General features: G+C 47.1%; 1 protein-coding gene across 1 annotated transcript; it reads right to left on the bottom strand.

Moving 5' to 3' along the window:
• Positions 1-1,901: 1,901 nt before the first annotated feature.
• On the bottom strand, positions 1,902-15,569 carry LOC135889379 (zinc finger protein 3-like). Its single transcript, XM_065417248.1, has 7 exons — positions 15,491-15,569; positions 15,158-15,190; positions 14,185-14,289; positions 11,417-11,505; positions 10,563-10,689; positions 2,759-3,365; positions 1,902-2,004 (listed from the first exon to the last, which is right to left on the bottom strand). The coding sequence occupies exons 1-7, from the start codon at positions 15,564-15,566 to the stop codon at positions 1,902-1,904; spliced, it is 1,140 nt and encodes a 379-aa protein (XP_065273320.1). The 5' UTR covers positions 15,567-15,569.
• Between the last annotated feature and the right edge of the window lie 3,460 nt (positions 15,570-19,029).

Here is a 19,029-nt window from a genome sequence, read left to right on the forward strand (position 1 = left end):
GGGTGGAAACCAAGAACTGAGTGTGTAACTCTTTCAAGCCCAGTTCTTTCCAAATCTTTGGCCTTGGTTAGGGTAAATTTACACTTCTCTGAAGTAGAATCCTTTACAAAACCACTACAAATCTCAGCAGTGTTAGTGAGGAATGGCTTCCCAAACCATGCCCAGCTTTTCTTTAATTTGGTGGCACAGTTCCAGTCCAGGGACTGGATACAGGGCTGGATCAGAATCTCTGTTAGTTACCAGAGCTGGAGATTCTATTCAAAAATAGCTATTTTTCTAAAGCTCATAGACTCATAGACTTTAAGGTCAGAAGGGACCATTATGATCATCTAGTCTGACCTCCCGCATGATGCAGGCTATTTGATTTCCCACACTGATTTCATTTTATACACATTTTTAGCACCTAAAAAGGATAAATTCAACAAAAACCCCACTTCTATTTCCTCAACATGTGTGTCATGAAGGGCAGCATCTCCCGTAACATAAGATTATCTAGGAGAGATTTTCTATAGGGCCTGGGTTACAAATGCTTTGGGAATAAAATACATGGGCATTTTGCCTAGTTCAAAATCACTTACCATGGAATTCTCTCCCCAGATCACCTGAGACAATATTGACTTAAACAACTGAACTACACTGTGATCATATGCACTTTCTTCAGTTAGTTGGGGTTCTGCTGTTGTTCAATATTTCTGATTCAAGATTTTAAATCATCACTTTTTCTTTGTTAGCATGTCCAGTAAATTGGAGAGTTCTCTCCTGTTGACAGAACTGCACTTGAACTTTCTCCATATCAACATGGAGGGATGGGGGAAAAGCAAAGGTGAAGTGAGAAATCATGACTTTAGCAAACAGACATTTGTCTTACATTTTCCAATAAATCAGAGCTACATCCTATCAAACCGAACTAATATTCAATTGGGTGACCAAACAGCCTTCAGGAAAGATAGAAACCCACATCACAGAGAGAGAGAATAAATGACAGTGAAAGTGTCAAGTGAAATTCAAGAGCAGGTTACATCTGATTATTCAGAATCAGGACAAGAGATTCTCCCATCACATTATCCTCTGATCCATTCAAACATACTTCACTCAGCACTGTCTCAATAGTCAGTTATGTTTTTACAACATTTTTATTATCCTAGCATTCACATAATGGGGAAAAAACAGCCACCTTGCCAGAAGTGGCTTTACCAATAGATGAAACCTGGACTTAAACTCCAAATGATCACACTGTGTTTGGGATCCATTTGAATTCCCCTTAACACTTTCATCTCCAGTCATAGCGACTCTGATATAGGATTAAAGAAGTCAAGGTATCATCTCCAAGCACAGACAACTGAGAACGCTTCATCACATGACACTTTGAGAAGTGGATGGATAGAATGTGATGAAGATAAACTCTGCATGGCTCAGACAAAAGGTAACAGTTCTGGATTGATGGGGAAGGAGGGAATCTCTGAGTCATCCCATCACCTTCCAGTGTCACAGAGGCTGAAATGACTATTTTTCCCCTGCTTCTCTTCATTTAAATATAATATGAAAAGTTCCCAATATAACTGCTCTTCAGCAGAACCCAGAGTAATGTGAGAACAACTGGCAATGATACAATCTGTATCATTGGTGATTCTAACAATAACTTTGCAATAGGAGGAACAGTATAAATGTGATGCTCTCTGGCTCCTGATAGGAAGGGCACACTCGAATTACTCATGGGACAACTGAGTTGATAGAAAGGACAAATGGGTCAACCTCAAAACAGGGCGAACTTCAAAAGGAAAAAATGGACGACTCAACTGGACAATCTGAGGGATAACGGTGCTGCAAACAGTTCAAGCAGCTTTAAAAGTTACTATGTGGGAATCAGGAAAAAATATTAAAGAAAAAAAGTATGGATAGCCCTAGAGGTTTTTATGGTGTTGATCTCGCTTGCAGATTCTCTGATGGCTAACATGGGCTGAGTGCCAAGAAAAGGTATTCCCACACTCACGGCATTCATAGGGCCTCTCCCCTGTGTGGTTTGTCTGATGTTCAGAAAGGGCTGAGCTCTTAGTGAAGTATTTTCCACACTCATGGCATTTATAGGGCCTCTCCCGTGTGGATTGTCTGATGGGTAATAAGGTTTGAGCTGCGATTGAAGGTTTTCCCACACTCACGGCATTCATAGGGCCTCTCGCCTGTGTGGATTCTCTGATGTTTAGAAAGGGCTGAGGTGTTAGTGAAGCATTTTCCGCACTCACGGCATTCAAAGGGCCTCTCCCCTGTGTGGATTCTCTGATGTTCAGAAAGGGCTGAGCTCTTAGTGAAGTATTTCCCACACTCACGGCATTTATAGGGCCTCTCCCCTGTGTGGATTGTCTGATGGGTAATAAGGTTTGAGCTGCGATTGAAGGTTTTCCCACACTCACGACATTCATAGGGCCTCTCGCCTGTGTGGATTCTCTGATGTTCAGAAAGGGCTGAGGTGTTAGTGAAACATTTTCCACATTCACTGCATTCATAGGGCCTCTCCCCTGTGTGGATTCTCTGATGTTTAGAAAGGGCTGAGCTGCTAAGGAAGCATTTTCCACACTCATGGCATTTATAGGGCCTCTCCCCTGTGTGGATTGTCTGATGGGTAATAAGGTTTGAGCTGCGATTGAAGGTTTTCCCACACTCACTGCATTCATAGGGCCTCTCCCCTGTGTGGATTCTCTGATGTTCAGAAAGGGCTGAACTCTTAGTGAAGCATTTTCCACAGTCACTGCATTCATAGGGCCTCTCCCCTGTGTGGATTCGCTGATGTTTAGAAAGGCCTGAGGTGTTAGTGAAGCATTTTCCACATTCACGGCATTTATAGGGCCTCTCCCCTGTGTGGATTCTCTGATGTTCAGAAAGGGCTGAGCTCTTAGTGAAGCATTTTCCACAGTCACTGCATTCATAGGGCCTCTCCCCTGTGTGGATTCGCTGATGTTCAGAAAGGCCTGAGCTCTTAGTGAAGAGTTTTCCACATTCAGTGCATTCATAGGGCCTCTCCCCTGTGTGGATTCTCTGATGCTTTACATGGGCTGAATAGTCACGTAAGTTTTTCCCACACTCAGTGCATGTATTTTTTCTCTTTCTCCTGAGGATTTCCTGCTGTTTTGTGGTTTCCTTGAGGTCCTTCTGAGTTCCCCAAGAGGAAATACATTTACACACTTTCTCCCCTGGCTGGTTTCCCTGTTCTTTTTCTGGTCTGTGCTGAATCTCACAGGATTTTCCCTGCTCATGACTCCTGGACACATTCCTTTTCAATCTTTGCGATAATGCTCTGTGTTTATCCACTTGCTCAACATTTTCCTTCTGAGAATTCTGCTCCTCTTTGTCACATACCATTGCATCACCTGCTGTGATAGAGACAGAAACCTCAAACAGGTATGGAAAGGGGAAGGCCAAATCAACACAAGTGCTGTAGAGAGGTCAAATAAAAACCAGGAACTGAACTCCCCCAAACTCTTCCCCCATATGTAGTAGTAGAATTTTATGTTTGTATTTTATATAATTTAGAATGAAGGATAAAGAATAAGAATGTAGCATGTATTAAATGTATTGGTGTATGATTTGATCATATTGTGCCACCCCCCTTTTTGAATAAGAAAAGGAATGGCCTAATGGGCCAATGGGTAGAGATACATCAGCCAGAATCTGTGGGCTGGTCCACACTACCCGCCTGATTCGGCGGGTAGAGATCGATTTTCTGGGATCGATTTATCGCGTCTCATCTGGACGCGATAGATCGATCCCAGAAGCGCTCCCCCGTCGACTGCGGAACTCCTGCTCGCCGAGAGGAGGAAGCGCTGTCGACAGGGGAGCCTGCCTGCGCTGCGTGGACCCGAAGTAAGTAAATTTAGTTCGATCTAGGAAACGTCGACTTCAGCTACGCTATTCTTGTAGCTGAAGTTGCGTTTCCTAGATCGATCCCCCGCCCCAGTGTGGACCTGCCCTGTGTCTGGACTGATTTCAAGGCAGTAACAGACCTTCGAGGGTCACCAATTTGTTGTAGGTTTAGCATTTTCAAATAAGTAAACCAATGCCATGATTGTTTTCTTTTGCATTGCAATTTGATGTTCCTGTTCAAAATGTTGTGTAAATTAATTCTGTTTTGTGTGTGAATGAGGAATACGTGTGTTAAGAGATAAGTGTGAAGGCCATCACTGAGCCAGATGTACAAGGGAGGAACTGGAGACAGATGCAAGGGTGCCAGGAGGCTGCAACACGCCCCTATTGAAATGTCACAGGAGGGCAGATTGACGACTCTAAATATGAGACAGGCACCTATCAGTGGGACAAGATAGCTGTGATCAAAACCAGCATGGGATAACTCCCTGAGGAACTTGATGAAAGATAAAGATAAAGGATGAGAAGGACAATTTAAGAAAACAAGCACTCGTCAAACAACAATTGATTACAGCATGACGGTGCAAAACTCATTGGTCCCAGTGAAGGAAAATCAGTATATAAACTGGGTGCCTTGCCATGAAACTTTGGGTTGATTCTGCCAAGACTTCCCCAGAGGATCACGTTGCGACCGACAGAACTCAGCTCCTCCTACCCATGATCAACCTAGCTGGCCACTAGGTTGATCTGGACTGGTAACTATAACATCAACTGGCGGGACAGTGTGTGTGTGTGGTGTGTGATTGAATGTATATGCCAATTGTTTTATCTTCAATAAATGTGGTGTATTGCCTTTTCCTGTGAAAAAGATCCCTTGTGCTTCTTATAAGCATAACAGGGTAATGCCTACAAGGTAGCTAGCTAGCACATCTTGGAGGGACTGTTCAAATTAAGCAGTTCATCAAGAAACACTTGGTTGACAATGGACCATGGGAGAAGCCCATCTACACTGAATGGACTGTCATGTAAATGTGCTGTCTGAATGTAGGTAATGGCTTCCTGCAATGACGGAGGGAAATTGGGCATGAACATGTGACTTGCCCATGTGACTCCAAACTCCACCTTGTTGCTGTAATTTTCCACAGTAAGAACAATGGGATGCCCTCCACATGGCAAAAGCTATAAAAGGCCCTGGAAACACCTCCATTTTGTCTTGAATCCTGCTTCTTACCTCTGGAGGAACTTTGCTACAGACCCAAGCTCTGAACAAAAGACTGAATGACCCATCCAAGCTGTGGATGTACTCCAGAGACTTGACTTAAACCAGCAGTTTATTCCATCACTGCTACAAGCCTGAACCAAGAACTTTGCTATTACTGTATGTAATTGATTCCCTTAGACAATTTTAACTCTCACCTTTCTTTCTTTCTTTTTATGAATAAACCTTTAGATTTTAGATACTAAAGGATTAGCACCAGTGTGATTTTTGGGTAAGATCTAAGTTGTATATTGACCTGGGAGTGGCTGGCCCTTTGGGATCAGAAGAACCTATTATTTAATGACACTGGTTGTAAAGAACCACTCATCTCTGAATCCAGTGTTTTTGCTGGAGTTATAAGAACTGGAATGCCTGAGAAAACTGCCTTTATGTTTTCTTGTTAGCCAGTGTGGTGAAACAGGAGTTGACTTTTGTGGCTGGTTTGGTCGAACTTATAAAAGAATAACCACTAGTTTTGGGTTGTGTTTGCCATATTTCTCAGCAGTTCGTCCTGAATTTGGCATCCTCAGTTGTGACCCACTAAGGCAGGGTGACAGGGTGCCAAGGGAGGTGGCTGGGCCATGGATTTACAGGGAGTTAGATGACCCAGCCTTCATACAGTCTCCCTTGGGACTGCCCACTTTAGGGTATGTCTACAGTGCATCAGGGAGTTGGCCGCATTCCAGGCTGGGTCTCGTGCTAGTGCATTAAAAATGGCTGTGGAGACATTACTTTGATGGAGCTCAGACCATCCAGCCCACCCACCCCCCTCAACCCCTGGCTTTAGAACCCAAGGTACAGCCCAATCTACAGCACCTACACCGTTGTAAGTCAGCATGGACTCTGGCTGGGAGGCAGCTTCCAGACGCAGTGCAGACATACCTTTAATGGGCGACACGCTAGGTTTGGCTTTTGCAAAGGGCGAACCCCAGTTCCCCATAGAATCATAGAGTTAAATGGGACCACAAAGGTCATCTAGTCTAACCCCCTGCCAAGGGGCAGGATTTGCTGTGACTAAACCAGTCAAGACAGATGGCTCCAGCCTCCTTTTGAAAACCTCCAGTGAATAACCTTCCCCCACCTCCCTAGGCGTCTGTTCCATTGTCCTACTGTTCTTCAAGTTAGGAAGTTTTTTCCTGAGATTTAATCTAAATCTGCTGTGCTGTAGTTTGAACCCACTCCTTCTTGTCCTGCCCTCTGTGACAAGAGAGAAGAACTGTTCTCCATCCTTTGTATGGCAGCCTGTAGCGAGGAAGACCAGCAGGGACCACAACCCGCCCATTGGGCTACAGAGCCAGGAAAAAGCAACAGAGAGTCCTGTGGCACCTTTAAGACTAACAGATGTATTGGAGCATAAAGCTTTCGTGGGTGAATACCCACTTCGTCAGAGCCAGGAAAGCCACCTCCACCCCTCCGGAAGCTGAGGGACGGGACAGGAAGTGGAACTACAAAATGAGGGCCCTGCAGCTCAATTGGGCTGGAGCTGCTGAGGGAGACAGACGCTTATCACCCACTGCTGGAGTGGGACACCGAGGACTTGCTGGGGCGGCCGCCAGAGGACTGGCCAGAGCTCCCAGGGTTGCCGGCCAGTCGAGGTGCCAACAAACAACAAACAGACCACCGACCCTGGGGAAATGGAGGCCAGAGGTACCAAACCCTGGGGATTGTAGGAAGTAGCCCAGGGAAACTAGACCATTGTCTGGTTGAGTGTTGGCCTGACACTAAGTAAGGGTGTTGTGGGCGGATCCCCGCTGATCCAGTGGCAGACTACACCGCCACTGTTAGGGCATTGGGCTCGGACCCGGTGGAGTCAGATGGGCCTGGGTCTCCCTACCTCCTGCCACCCTGCCCATGGGGTGGTAGCCTCCTCACCTTCGGCCAGGAGGCCTGTGTTGATCTACTGTCTGCCGAGCTAGGACGCTAGACTATTCAGTTCTTGCCCCTGCCTGAGCCCTAGACTGTTTGGTGCTTGCCCTGGGCAAAGCCCCTAATTGTTTGCTGCCCCACCCTGGCTGAGGGCCTGGGCTTGGAGACTTTGCAGCTCTGCCCTGATTGCAGGCCAGAGCACTGACTGCCAGTGCCCAGTCCTGCCTGAGGGCCGGGCACCATAGACTAACTATTGCTCAGCCTGGATCAAGTGGCCTGAGCTTTGAAGACTGCTAATTCCCCTTAATTGATTGCAGTGCTAAGAGCACGACAGCGAGGAGGCCTGGCCTCCCTCAGAGACAGACCAGGAGGGATGGCCACGCATGCTTACACAGCCTTTCAAGTATTTGAAGACCGCTATCATATCCCTCCCTATTTACTCTTTTTTCCAAACTAAACACACCCAGTTCCATCAGCCTTTGCTCACTGGTTTGCGTTCCATCCCTTTGATCATCTTTGTCACTTGCCTCTGGATTCTTTCCAGTTTCTCAACATCCTAGCTAGTCACAGGTGACCAAAACTGGACCAGAACTCTCCCTGAGGCCTAACCAGTGCTGAGTAGAGCAGTACTATCACCACCTGTGATTTGCATGCTATGCTGCTGTTAATGCATTTGCTTCTTTTTTGCAGCAGCATCACACTGTTGATCTCACGTTGAGGTTGTGATCCACCACAACTCCCAGATCCTTCTCAGCGGTGCTGTTGCCATGCCAGTTATCCCCCATTCAGTATTTGTGCATTGGGTTTTTCTTCCCGAAGTGTAGCACCTTACACTTGTCTTCGTTGATTGTTGTCTATAGCCCAGTTCGCCAATTTATCACGATCCCTTTGAAGTTTTGCTCTATCCTCCAAAGTGTTGACAACCCCCCCCCCAGCTTTGTGTCATCTGCAAATTTGATCAGTATGCTCTCTATTCTTACATCCAGGTCATTAATGAAGAGGTTAAATAACACCGGACTCAAAACAGATCCCTGTGAAACCCCATTTGAGAAATCCCTCCAATCTGATCTCATTCCGTTCATAGTTACTCTTTGCTTGCGGTTGTGTAACCAATTATATATCCACTTAATGGGAGTTCCTGCATTTCTCCAGCTTACTCATGGGACTGTGTCAAAAGCCTTTTTGAAGTCCAGGTCTATTTTATCCACCAAACCAGTTACCCTATCAAAGAAGGATATCAAGCTGGATTGTCATGCTATGTTCTTAGTAAATCCATGCTGGCTGCTATCAATTACCCCTTCATCCTCCAGGTAGTTGCAAATTGAATGTTTTATACATTGCTCTAGTAGCTTCCCTGGTATTGAGGTCAGGCTGACTAATCTATAGTTCCCCAGCTCCTCCTTTTTCCCCTTTGTAAGATGGGCACTATGTTAAGCCTTCCCCCCACAGGCTCTGAGATTCCATCAGCTAATTCTGGAGTGAACAGCAAGAAAGGAGGTGGGGAGCTGGTTTGGGGAATTAAGAGCTCCGTTATCAACATTTGAGCTTGAGTTGATGGCTGGCCATCCATGAGTAGTCATCAGAGGGAGGCTGAGATTTCAGTTTGGACAGAAGGAGACAGGTCTGGAGTAGAGCGGTATATCTGTGATTCATCAGCATACGGACAGTAGCTGAATTTGTGTTTGGGGGTGAGATTTTCCAGAGATAAAGTGCAGAGGAAGAGGAAGTGACCAAGGATTGAGCCCTGTAGAACCCCCACAGAAAACCAGAGTGGGGGTGAGGACGATCTTCCTATGGACACGCTGAAGAAGTGGTTACAGAGGTAGGAGAGCCAGGAAGAAGACAAGCTGTCAAGACGACGACCATGGTCAGTGGTATTAAAAGTGGCTGACGGATCAAGAAGAATAAGGATGGAGTACTGGTTCTGAGCTTTGCTTAGGGAGAGGTCATTAAAGACTATGGAAAAGCATTCTCAGTGAAGGGCCCCGAATATCTGCCTCCCTGAAACCTTCCCTTCCCACTGCCACGAGATCCTTCCTGCTCCTTGGAGCAACCACTCCCCATCCCCTTCCCGATATCCTCAGTCTTTTCCACTTCCAAGTATCCCAGATCTCCTACCCAATCCTCCCCCTCCAATAGCACTACTATTGGGACCTCCACACCCGTTTCTCCATTCCCAGTCTCCCACTCCCCCAACCCACCACACTACCTCTTCCCAGGAGCTTCTGTCTCTGATTCCTCACTTCCTCTTCCTTCCATGGTACCCATCCCTCCCTGATTCCCTCTAGTCTTCCACATACCTATCCCTTTCCGCCCACTACACTCAGCCTGCCCTACCTTGTGGCACCCCACAAGCACTAGCTCCCCCATCATCTTCTCCCCTCCCATGCTCCCTGCTCTCCTTCCCCCCTACCCCGCCACCCAAGAACTCCTGAATAGGAACCTCACACTGCTCTCACAGTCATTGGTTGGTTGGGTCAAGAGAACATGCTGTGGCCACTGCCTCTGAGCTACACACATTCATCTGAGTTGGAGCCATGCCACTGTTAACTTTCAGACTATGTGTATTGTGTGTTTTGGTTGTATTCTGAAGGAGTTCCTATTAGACGTTTCCCCCGATTCCAAAATTTCAGGGCTGAGAGCAATATTTTACAGTGTCTGCTAGTGGATTTTAAAACTCTGGCCTCTTCTGAGCTGCAAAGTTTTGTCAGCAGAGCTCTGTTTGTTAGGGATGCGAAAAACCACATCCTTAATTGACAGAATTATGCCGGCAAAATCTCTCATGCAGACACAGAGTGCCAAAAAGGTCTATTAAATAAATGAGAATCAAATGCCCATAAACTATGTAAATGCCGAGTACAGGCTGCCCAGTGCTGCTGCATGCCTTTCCACTAGGTGGGTGGTGGCTAAACTTAAACCTCTGAAAACCAGAAAAGGAAGAGTTAATATACACACCATCCCTAAAATGCAACCTTAACTCTGCCCCAGCCCTGCAGCTGGCACTAGCCACTGGGAATGGCTCAGTAAGGCTGATGCAAAGGTTAACAAACTAACAAAGAAAGTGGCGGTTTCTCCATTTCTTGAAGTCTTCAAGTCAGAGTGGATGCCTTTCTGGGGGAGGATTTAGTCCAACACAAGGTATTCAGCTCAGTACAGCAGTAACAGGATGAAATTCGATGACCTGTGTTATACAGGAGGTCAGACTAGATGACCTAATAGCCCTTTCTGGCCATAAAATCTATGATTCTACAGTAGATATGAAGGACTAAGAATGTTCCATTGTTTGTGTTGTGTTCACAGATGGGAATACCAGCATTTATCCACATGCCCTCCAGCTGTGTGCACTGGGTCAGCTGTAGCTGTAACTGGAAGGTGGAGGGAGTAGTTGGAGCAGCTTGGCAGAGCTGTGACTGTGATATGAAGGGAGATGCATGTGAAGCCTGAGGGACCTCGTCTGCCCCATTTCAATGCACTCAATGGGCTGTTGCTGAGACAGGGCACAGTAGAGATGGCATTGTGGGAGTGGCATGAACCTTAACTCTTCATTTCCCCTTCTAAGAACGGAGGGGACAGGAATCCTTACCCAGCGAGGTCACATTCTCATAGTTCTCCTGTATGACGTCTCTGCAGAGGGCTCTTTGACGGGGGTCCAGCAGAGCCCACTCTTCCCTGGTGAAATACACAGCCACCTCCTCGAAGGTCACCGGCCCCTGAAAGAGCAAGAGTCCAACACTCAGTACCTGCTGCCTCAGTCACAGCCCCACTATTCATGGTGGAGAGGAGTCAATCAAATGGAAGTTCTGGCAGGGTCACTGTGAGCAGAGACCCACCCCCACCCTGCTCAGAGCAGCCAGGAGACAAAACAGGAGGCGAGATAGAGATCCCCTCATCCCTCCCAGCAGAGAGAGGGGGAAGGGTCTTCGCATTCATCACACACCTACAAGCCAGAGGCTGATACAGGGGATGGGGTCCCCAGCAGGCTCCAGGGTTGGCTCCCCAGTAGGAATCCCAACAGACTGCCCATTGCCAGCAGCTGGAAGGAAGGGGGGATTATCTACTCTAGGCCACACTGGTGGGTAACCTCCCACCCCCCTCCTTTGAATCTCGTAGAAGCCTCTGGCGAGTAGGTTTATGTTCTTGCACTGGGAATCGGATACATTTTCCCAGCGCTGTCCAGTGTTCCCCCACCAGCCCCATTCTACAAATAGGATAATTTCCTCCCCCAAACCCCATGGGTCTGTTCCCGGAATCCAGGACTTGGGTTAAACAATTCCCAGCAAGTTTGTCACATGCCTTGTTCCCCTCCCTTTCTCCACCTTGGGTATTTCCCGCCCCCATCCCACCTCCAGACTGAGCTACCCCAAGGATTCCAGGACCTCAGTATTTCCTGCCCCTCTCCCTCCAGTAGGAACTCACTGGCCCTGCAATAATCCCTACCTGGACTGGCTCCACTACAGCCAGTTCCCTTCCCTGTCCCGTGGGAGGCTGGGACAATCTGGAGCCAAAGGTGGGTGTTACTCTGCCGCCTGTCAGGGTGAGAAGGGTGACAGGGAAGATTTCAGAAGTTAGTTCCTGTCACATCATGATTTGCCCCGGCCCTTTCCCTGCACAAGATGTTTCTGACTCGCATGCTGGGAAAATATTCCATCACTTTATCACAGCGCAGACCCAACCCCTCCCAGCAGCACTAAACCCACTGTGCTAGTTTTAAAACCCTGGGGGCAACTCCCCCAACATTGGGGAGCAGGCGGAGGCAGGGACAGGACAAAGTCTGCCCAGTGCTGGTGCAGTAAATTAAATGAAGTTTGCTGGTGATATTAAGATGGAAGCCATTGTCAATAGAGACAAATAGTGGAACATTAAGTGGGGCTCACTTCCATTTCATGTATTATGTTCCTCAGCCTCATGCTTCAGGGCCACAACTCGCAGGGGTCAGGAAGGGATATTTTTCCTCCAATGTATTTTGAGATGGGTTTTTAATCTCCTTCCTCTGAAGCTTCAGGAATGGCTGGAGAAGAAGACAGAATATTGGGCGAGGTGGACTAGGGCTGTGAGGTGACATCAATCACTCTCTCTCAGGGCTTAGCTGATCACTATAGGTGGGATGGGGAAGGAATATTCCCCCCATGAGTCAGGGTGTCAGTAACCTGGGGGGTTTTCATCTTCCTCTGCAGCGTGGGGTGCGGGGCACTCATTAGGATTACCTGGAAATATCTCACTTAACCATTTCCCTGCCACTGCAGGGGCCTGGAGCACTGGTGCACCTCAGTCCCTCCTATTCTCTGCCTAGGGCATGTAAGATTCTAGTCTCCTGGGGGCTGCAAGACTTTGGTCTCACTCCAGCTGTTGGGTTTAGTGGACGGGTGCTGGGTGGTGTTGGCAGCCAGTGCTAGACAGGAGATCAGACCAGATGATCCAGTGGTCCCTTCTGGCCTTAGACTTATTGACTTGATGTGGGCAGGTTTGGGAGCTTGGGACCTTCCCCCCCCCACATACACACTTATTTCTCCTTCATTTTCTGTCTTCTCTTTTACCCTCTCCCCTCCCTCTGCCTGAAAGAGTTAGTAACCAACAATCCCTGGGTTCCTTTGCTCTCCTGCAATGGCTGACATGACTAAATGCCGGTTTGGATCCAAACTTTCTGCCTCGTCCCCATCTCTACTAATCACCGCAGGGGTTTCAGTCTCGCTGGCTGTGATACAGGCAATGAAAGGGTTACTGTGCACAGCTGCAAACTGCCTAATTTCACAGCTGAAATAAGTAAGCAAGTACCACTTATTGGAAGTCAATTTTTTTCCGATCCCCAAACATTTACTAAAAAAGTAAGAATACAACATGTATCTATGCTGAGTCTATATATAACATATATTTCAAGAGGCTGACAGAGAACACTTGACCACAATGAACAGGGGAGTGCAGGAGTGGGGGAGTGAGATTTTCTTTGCTTTAGATCATAATGAAATGCTCAACATCTCACAGCCTCCTGACTGCCTTTCCTGAGCCCCCGGGGGTGGCAAACCACTAGCTGAGAAACACCAGCCTAGATCATTCTTTTGTATCATCACTGACTACGCATGGGAAGAGAGTGCTACATTGTATCCGGACAAAGCATGAACGAGCCCAGTGCAATGGCATATATGGACCAACCCTGGGAACTGTTAATTCCAATAACACCCACATTTTGAACTCTCTGCCTTACTTCACTGTAAAAAGAAGATGAAAGTTCATAAGATCTTACAATACCCTATAGCAACAAATTGATGAAAAGTAGGTTAAATTATTTTCAGCAAAGAATGTCATACACAGGTGCAATAAGACCAACTACAGAAAATTAAATTAGTCCAAACAAAAGGGGGCTAATGATGTAGTTCAGGGAAAATACTAAGATCTATGCTTAGTGAACAAGAAAACGTGGGAACAAAGTTATCTATGCCAAATTTGGCCTTAGGGTCATGGATTTAATTAGTAAACAAAATAATAAAAAATAAAAACTACGCCACCCACTTTTATTCCTTTTGGGACTTTTGAAAAGAGATGGGGGGGCGGGGGAGGGAAATCATCTCCCGCCTCACCCCTGACATGGCAACACTGCTACTAAACTGATATATTTCATATGGTGTCGTAAGGAGGAGGGAGAAAACTTGTTCACCTTAGCCTCTAAGGATAGAGCAAGAAGCAATGGGCTTAAACTGCAGCAAGGGAGGTCTAGGTTGGACATTAGGAAAAAGTTCCTAACTGTCAGGGTGGTTAAACACTGGAATAAATTGCCTAGGGAGGTTGTGGAATCTCCATCTCTGGAGATATTTAAGAGTAGGTTAGATAAATGTCTATCAGGGATGGTCTAGACAGTATTTGGTCAGCCATGCGGGCAGGGGACTGGACTCGATGACCTCTCGAGGTCCCTTCCAGTCCTAGAATCTATGAATCTATGAATCTTTCTAAGAGGCTGTTTTCATTATATTTTAACTTGTATTCCCTCCTCTTTCTCCTCATGATGCATGTTCATTAATTTGCAGTTAATGTTGACCATAATTCTATCCTGTTTCTCAGAAAGGCTGTAAGGGCTTGTCAGTTAAAATATGTTCCAAAGAGACCCATTGCTCCCGTGATTAGTGACTTTCTTAAAGTCTGTCAGTGCTTGTAAGTTAAAAAAATTTTCTAAAAAGACCCTTCTTTTTAAGAGCAGGATTAGTAATGAAACTTACCCTGTTTCTCACAAGCCACTGCCTCTGTACCTTTACTCTCCGGTGCAACACATTCAAATAATTCTGCTGAGGATGTTTCCCAGAAATTAATTATCATCGGGATGGCTAGGAATGTATTGGGAGGGGAAAATTAAGATTCTGTCTTAAATGAATAAAATCATCCCAAGAAATATAAATTAATATAAGGCATAATGTAAGCATAAAAAAAAAGTTTAGCGCAAAAAGTTAATTAAAAGGACCAAACGTCGCATTCTTAAAGAAGTGCAGACTATGCAAAAAAGAAATATTGAATTGTTGTTTTAACAAAATTAGATGCTAATAGCTGTTTTATTTATTTAAAGTGTAAAAATCAGCTACAACCTGTGTCACAAGAGGTAAATAGTGCACTAAAATAATTATAAGTTAAAAATGTGAGTACATTACAAATTTAAAAAGTCACAACAAAAAAAGTCTATATTTTTTTTTAAAAAAGCCAAAAAACTCTAACTATACTAACAAACTTTCAAATAAATATGTTTAAAAAAAGCTCAGCCTTTGTATTTTTTTTAAAAAAGTATCGAGCAGCCACTCAAAAACAGGAAAAGTTGTCGAAGACCTTAGTGGTCTTTTAAAAAAAAGCTTTAAAATCAGACTACGTAAACTTAATTAAAAACACTATTAATATTACTGCAATTAAAACTGCAAGATAAAATTCCTAACATTAATGTAGTCAGTAAAAAATGCAATAATTAAAGTAAAAGCAAAAAAATTAATGAATACTAAAAATACTGCAAAACACTTTAAATGCCTACGTGATATTGATGAGCTAAAATATTTAAGAGACAAGTCAGTTGAAAATACAGTGGTGCAAGAACAAAGTAACATCGCTTCCCATTGTTCCACAGCTTCCAGGTGCTGGAGGCTGCGATCCCCTGTCGTTAACATGGTTATTGGTCTGAAATCTCCCCATGGCCAGTCAGAGACAGACACGTACCTGTGTCGCTCCCCAGCCCCCGTCGCAGCGTCTCTAGGGGAAGGAGAAGATCGGAGAGGTGAGAATTCAGGCCCTCGCATTCGTGGAGAAATCCCCATGGCTTATTAATGTAACAGGTGTTAACTACGAGATGGTGCCAGAGATCAGAGGCCGATAACGCAGCCGCTGCAGACAGAGCCAGCCCCACAGGGCTGCTTCATGGGGAAGGGCGACTCGCTGAGCTGGGCTGTGAGATGGAGCCGAGGATCTGTGACATCACTAGAGTCCCCGACTCCTCCCCAGGGTGAGGGTCACTCTAACCAGAGGAGACGCCACCCCCAGACTCCAATTCACCTTTGAATCCCAGCAGCACCTCCTGCAGCATGGCACTTTTCAGAGAGAAATCGCTGAGTCTCTTCTCCAGCTCCATGAAGCCCGGCTCTGGCTTTCGAAACATCCCGTCCTCCCTGCTGGGGAAAGGAGGGGTGAGAAATAGGCCTGATCCCCAGATCCTGAGCCCAGCAACCCCCAAACTCCAGGAAACCTGGATCTGAGCCTTGTAGCCTGAGATGGTCATTGTCATGGTGAGTCACCTCAACCCTGTGCTCCCCAGCAAGACGGGAAGTGGGGAGACACTAGAGCAAGGAATGGAGACATTGTTCAGGAGCTTTCTCAGGGACGCTCTGATTCTGTGGGGTGCTGAGCCACCTCCCACACTGGTTTACTGCAGTAACAAGGGGCACCAGCACTGGGATTGTGTGGAAAGGGAGGAGACACAGACCAAAGAGTGGGCAGGTCCTACATGCTGACAGTGGCCACAGACAGAGCCCAGGTCTTCAGCAGGGAATGAACGTGGGCCCTTGAATGCCAAATCCCCCAAGCCCTTTAGCTAAAGCAGTAACCCTGGGGCGTCCAGCTCATTTGACAGAGAGGGCCATATTGTACTGTCCGTTATGGTCAGTGGGCCAGGGCATCAATTTAGGACTCTGTGCCCTACTCCATTCACAGCAGAACACCCACTGTTCTCCATGGGACACCCACGTACAAGGAACAAGGGGAGAATCCATCCTTCGTATAGGAAATAAAATTTTAGTTCTTAATTTGCTAAGTCTTTGTCTATCACACTCAGTATCACTCAGGAGGAAAACAGCCCCCTCCCGGACACCCCTGTAGGGCCCCTGCTAGTTCTTCCCCGTGTTTCCCTTCCTTTCCCACCCTCCTTTCTCCATTTCTCTCTTGCTTCCTTGTCGTTGTCTCTCTCCTCTGTTCTTCCCTCCCCACAGAAACCCCCTATTCCCACCCCACAAAGGCTTCACTCCCACCCCCTCCCCGATCCACCTGCTCAAGTGATCAGCCAGGGAACGTTTAATGTTGACATCGAAGTGTCGTTGTTTCAGTTGACACTCTGATGAAATTAACAGTGGACAGGAGAGTTCACGCTCTCAGAGCGATGGCTTCAGGCTGCTACCAGCCCCAGCAAGGCAACACTGTCTCCGTTTACACTGGGGAGGTGCTGAGGCCCAGGAACTCACTTTAAAAAATGCGAAAGCTGAGATTCTGCGCCCTCTGAATACATGACCCGGCCACGAGAGTCCAGGAGACAGGCCAGGTCTGTCCCATCGGCCCTGTGTCTAGCAGCCCTGCTGTGAGCTCATTAGCGATCAGACAGTAAACGGCTCTTCTCCTACCCGAGTCAGCCACTAGGGGAGACAGAATCACACGCTCCAAGGGCAGGGGGCAGCTTCCTATTCAGTGCAGTTATCAAACCTAATGGCCCATGAGGGGGAGGGAAATGGAGCCCAGGACTTACCTGCCCCCAGTGCTCCCAGCACCCTAAAGAGGGAGAGAAAGAGGAGGCAGTCAGTGGGAGTGTCCCTGGGTGGGGCGGCCTCCTGCTCTGCAGGGGAGTCACCATTGAAGCCTCGGGCAGTAGGGGAATTTCAGGTTTTCATTCCCAGAGCAGCTGCCGCCCCCTACCAGGGACTTTCCCCTACGCAGCCCCAGCAATCCCTGCGTGCAGGTCGCCACTGCGGAAATCTTCTCCCGGGCACTTTGCAGGCAGAAGATATTTCTCTGCATTGAGAATCAAATTCCCTCCAGCGCTGAGAGACCCAGAAGGCCCCTGGCTCCACTAAACCCATTAACCTGCAGTGAGAGGGGCCTTAGGCCTGGCTCAGGACCTCAGCATGGTGGGGGAGGGGATTTCACCCTCCAAGTGCAAATGCAGACAGACATTTCCAGGAGAGAAGGTCTTGGGGCTGCAGCATCCAGGACTCCCAGGACCCATCCCTGGTGCTGCCACAGACTCACTGTGTGACCTTGGCCAGGGCTCTGCCCCTCCCTCTGCCTCACTTTCCCCATTTGCCCCATAGGGATAATGCCCCTGACCCCACTTTGTAAAGTGCTTTGGGGTCTAGGGCTCAGAAGCACCTATAGAAACGCTGCGTATGATCATTGCAAGGACAGTCTGACCTGCAGGGACTGGCTCAGCGGCTGCTGCCCCTCGTCTCCTCCCCTCTCGCTGAGCAGGGAAATCCCCCGGGACAGGCTGCAGATGCCCTCATCCCTTCTCTGGACAATGTCTCTCTCTAGCTCTTCCAGCCGGGCCAGCAGCCGCTGCTCCTGCTCCTCCAGAAACCCTCGCAGCTCCTGCCACTCCCAGACAATCTTCCGCCTCTCGGCTGCCGTCTGTTTCTGCAACAGGGAGAGGGTGGCTCAGTAACAGGGGAACATAGAACATAAGAACGGCCATACTGGGTCAGACCAATGGTCCATCTACCCCACTATCCTGTCTTCCGACAGTGGCCAATGCCAGGTGCCGCAGAGGGAATGAACAGAACAGGGAATCATCAAGTGATCCATCCTCTGTCACCCATTCCCAGCTTCTGGCAAACAGAGGCTAGGGACACCATCCCTGCCCATCCTGGCTAATAGCCACTAATGGACCTATCCTCCATTAACTGATTTAGTTCTTCTTAGAACCCTGTTAGTGTCTTGGCATTCACAACATCCTCTGGCAAAGAGTTCCACAGGTTGACTGTCCATTGTGCGAAGAAATACTTCCTTTTGTTTGTTTTAAACCTGCTGTCTATTACTTTCATTGGGTGACCCCTAGTTCTTGTGTTATGAGAAGGAATAAATAACACTTCCTTATTTAGTTTTGCCACACCAGTCATGATTTTATAGACCTCTACCATATCCCCCCCTTAGTCGTCTCTTTTCCAAGGTGAACAGTCTCAGGCTTTGTCTACACTGGCACTTTGTTGGCAAAACTTGTCATTCAGGGGTGTTAACCCCCCTCCCTCCCCGAATGACAAATTTTTACCGATGAAATGCAGCAGGGTGAACAGCGCTTTGTCTTGAGGAGCATTCTCGTACCGACAAAGCTGCTGCCGCTCGTGGGGGGGGTGGAAGATTTTTGTCGGCAGAAGACCTCTCTCCTGCCGACAAAGAGCAGCTACACTGCGCGCCTTTTAGAAGCACGGCTGTAGCGGCACAGCCGTGTCACTAAAAGCAGCGTAATGTAGCCATAGTCTCAGTCTTATTAATCTCTCCTCATACAGAAGCTGTTCCGTACCCTTCATCATTTTGTTGCTCTATTCTGAACCTTTTACAACTCCAATAGATCTTTTTTGAGATGGGGCAACCCAATCTGCACAGAGTATTCAAGATGTGGGTGTACCATGGATTTATATAGAGGCATTATGATATTTTCTGCCTAATTATCTATGACTTCCCTAATGATTCCCAACATTCTGTTCGCTTTTTTTACTGCCGCTGCACATGGAATGGATGTTTCCAGAGAACTATCCACAATGACTCCAAGATCTCTCTCGAGTGATAACTGCTAATTTAGACCCCATCATTTTATGTGCATAACTGATATTACCTTT

Source organism: Emys orbicularis, chromosome 15, assembly GCF_028017835.1.
Source record: "Emys orbicularis isolate rEmyOrb1 chromosome 15, rEmyOrb1.hap1, whole genome shotgun sequence".
Classification (NCBI taxonomy): Eukaryota; Metazoa; Chordata; order Testudines; family Emydidae; genus Emys; species Emys orbicularis.

Excerpts from the sequence above, each read along its gene's own strand:
- LOC135889379 (XM_065417248.1), bottom strand. The coding sequence starts at position 15,566 with ATGGAGCTGGAGAAGAGACTCAGCGATTTCTCTCTGAAAAGTGCCATG. Across the intron at positions 15,191-15,490 it reads GGTGCTGCTGGGATTCAAAG|AGACGCTGCGACGGGGGCTG; the intron begins GTGAATTGGAGT and ends TCCTTCCCCTAG. Across the intron at positions 14,290-15,157 it reads GGGGCTGGGGAGCGACACAG|CCATCCCGATGATAATTAAT; the intron begins GTACGTGTCTGT and ends ATACATTCCTAG.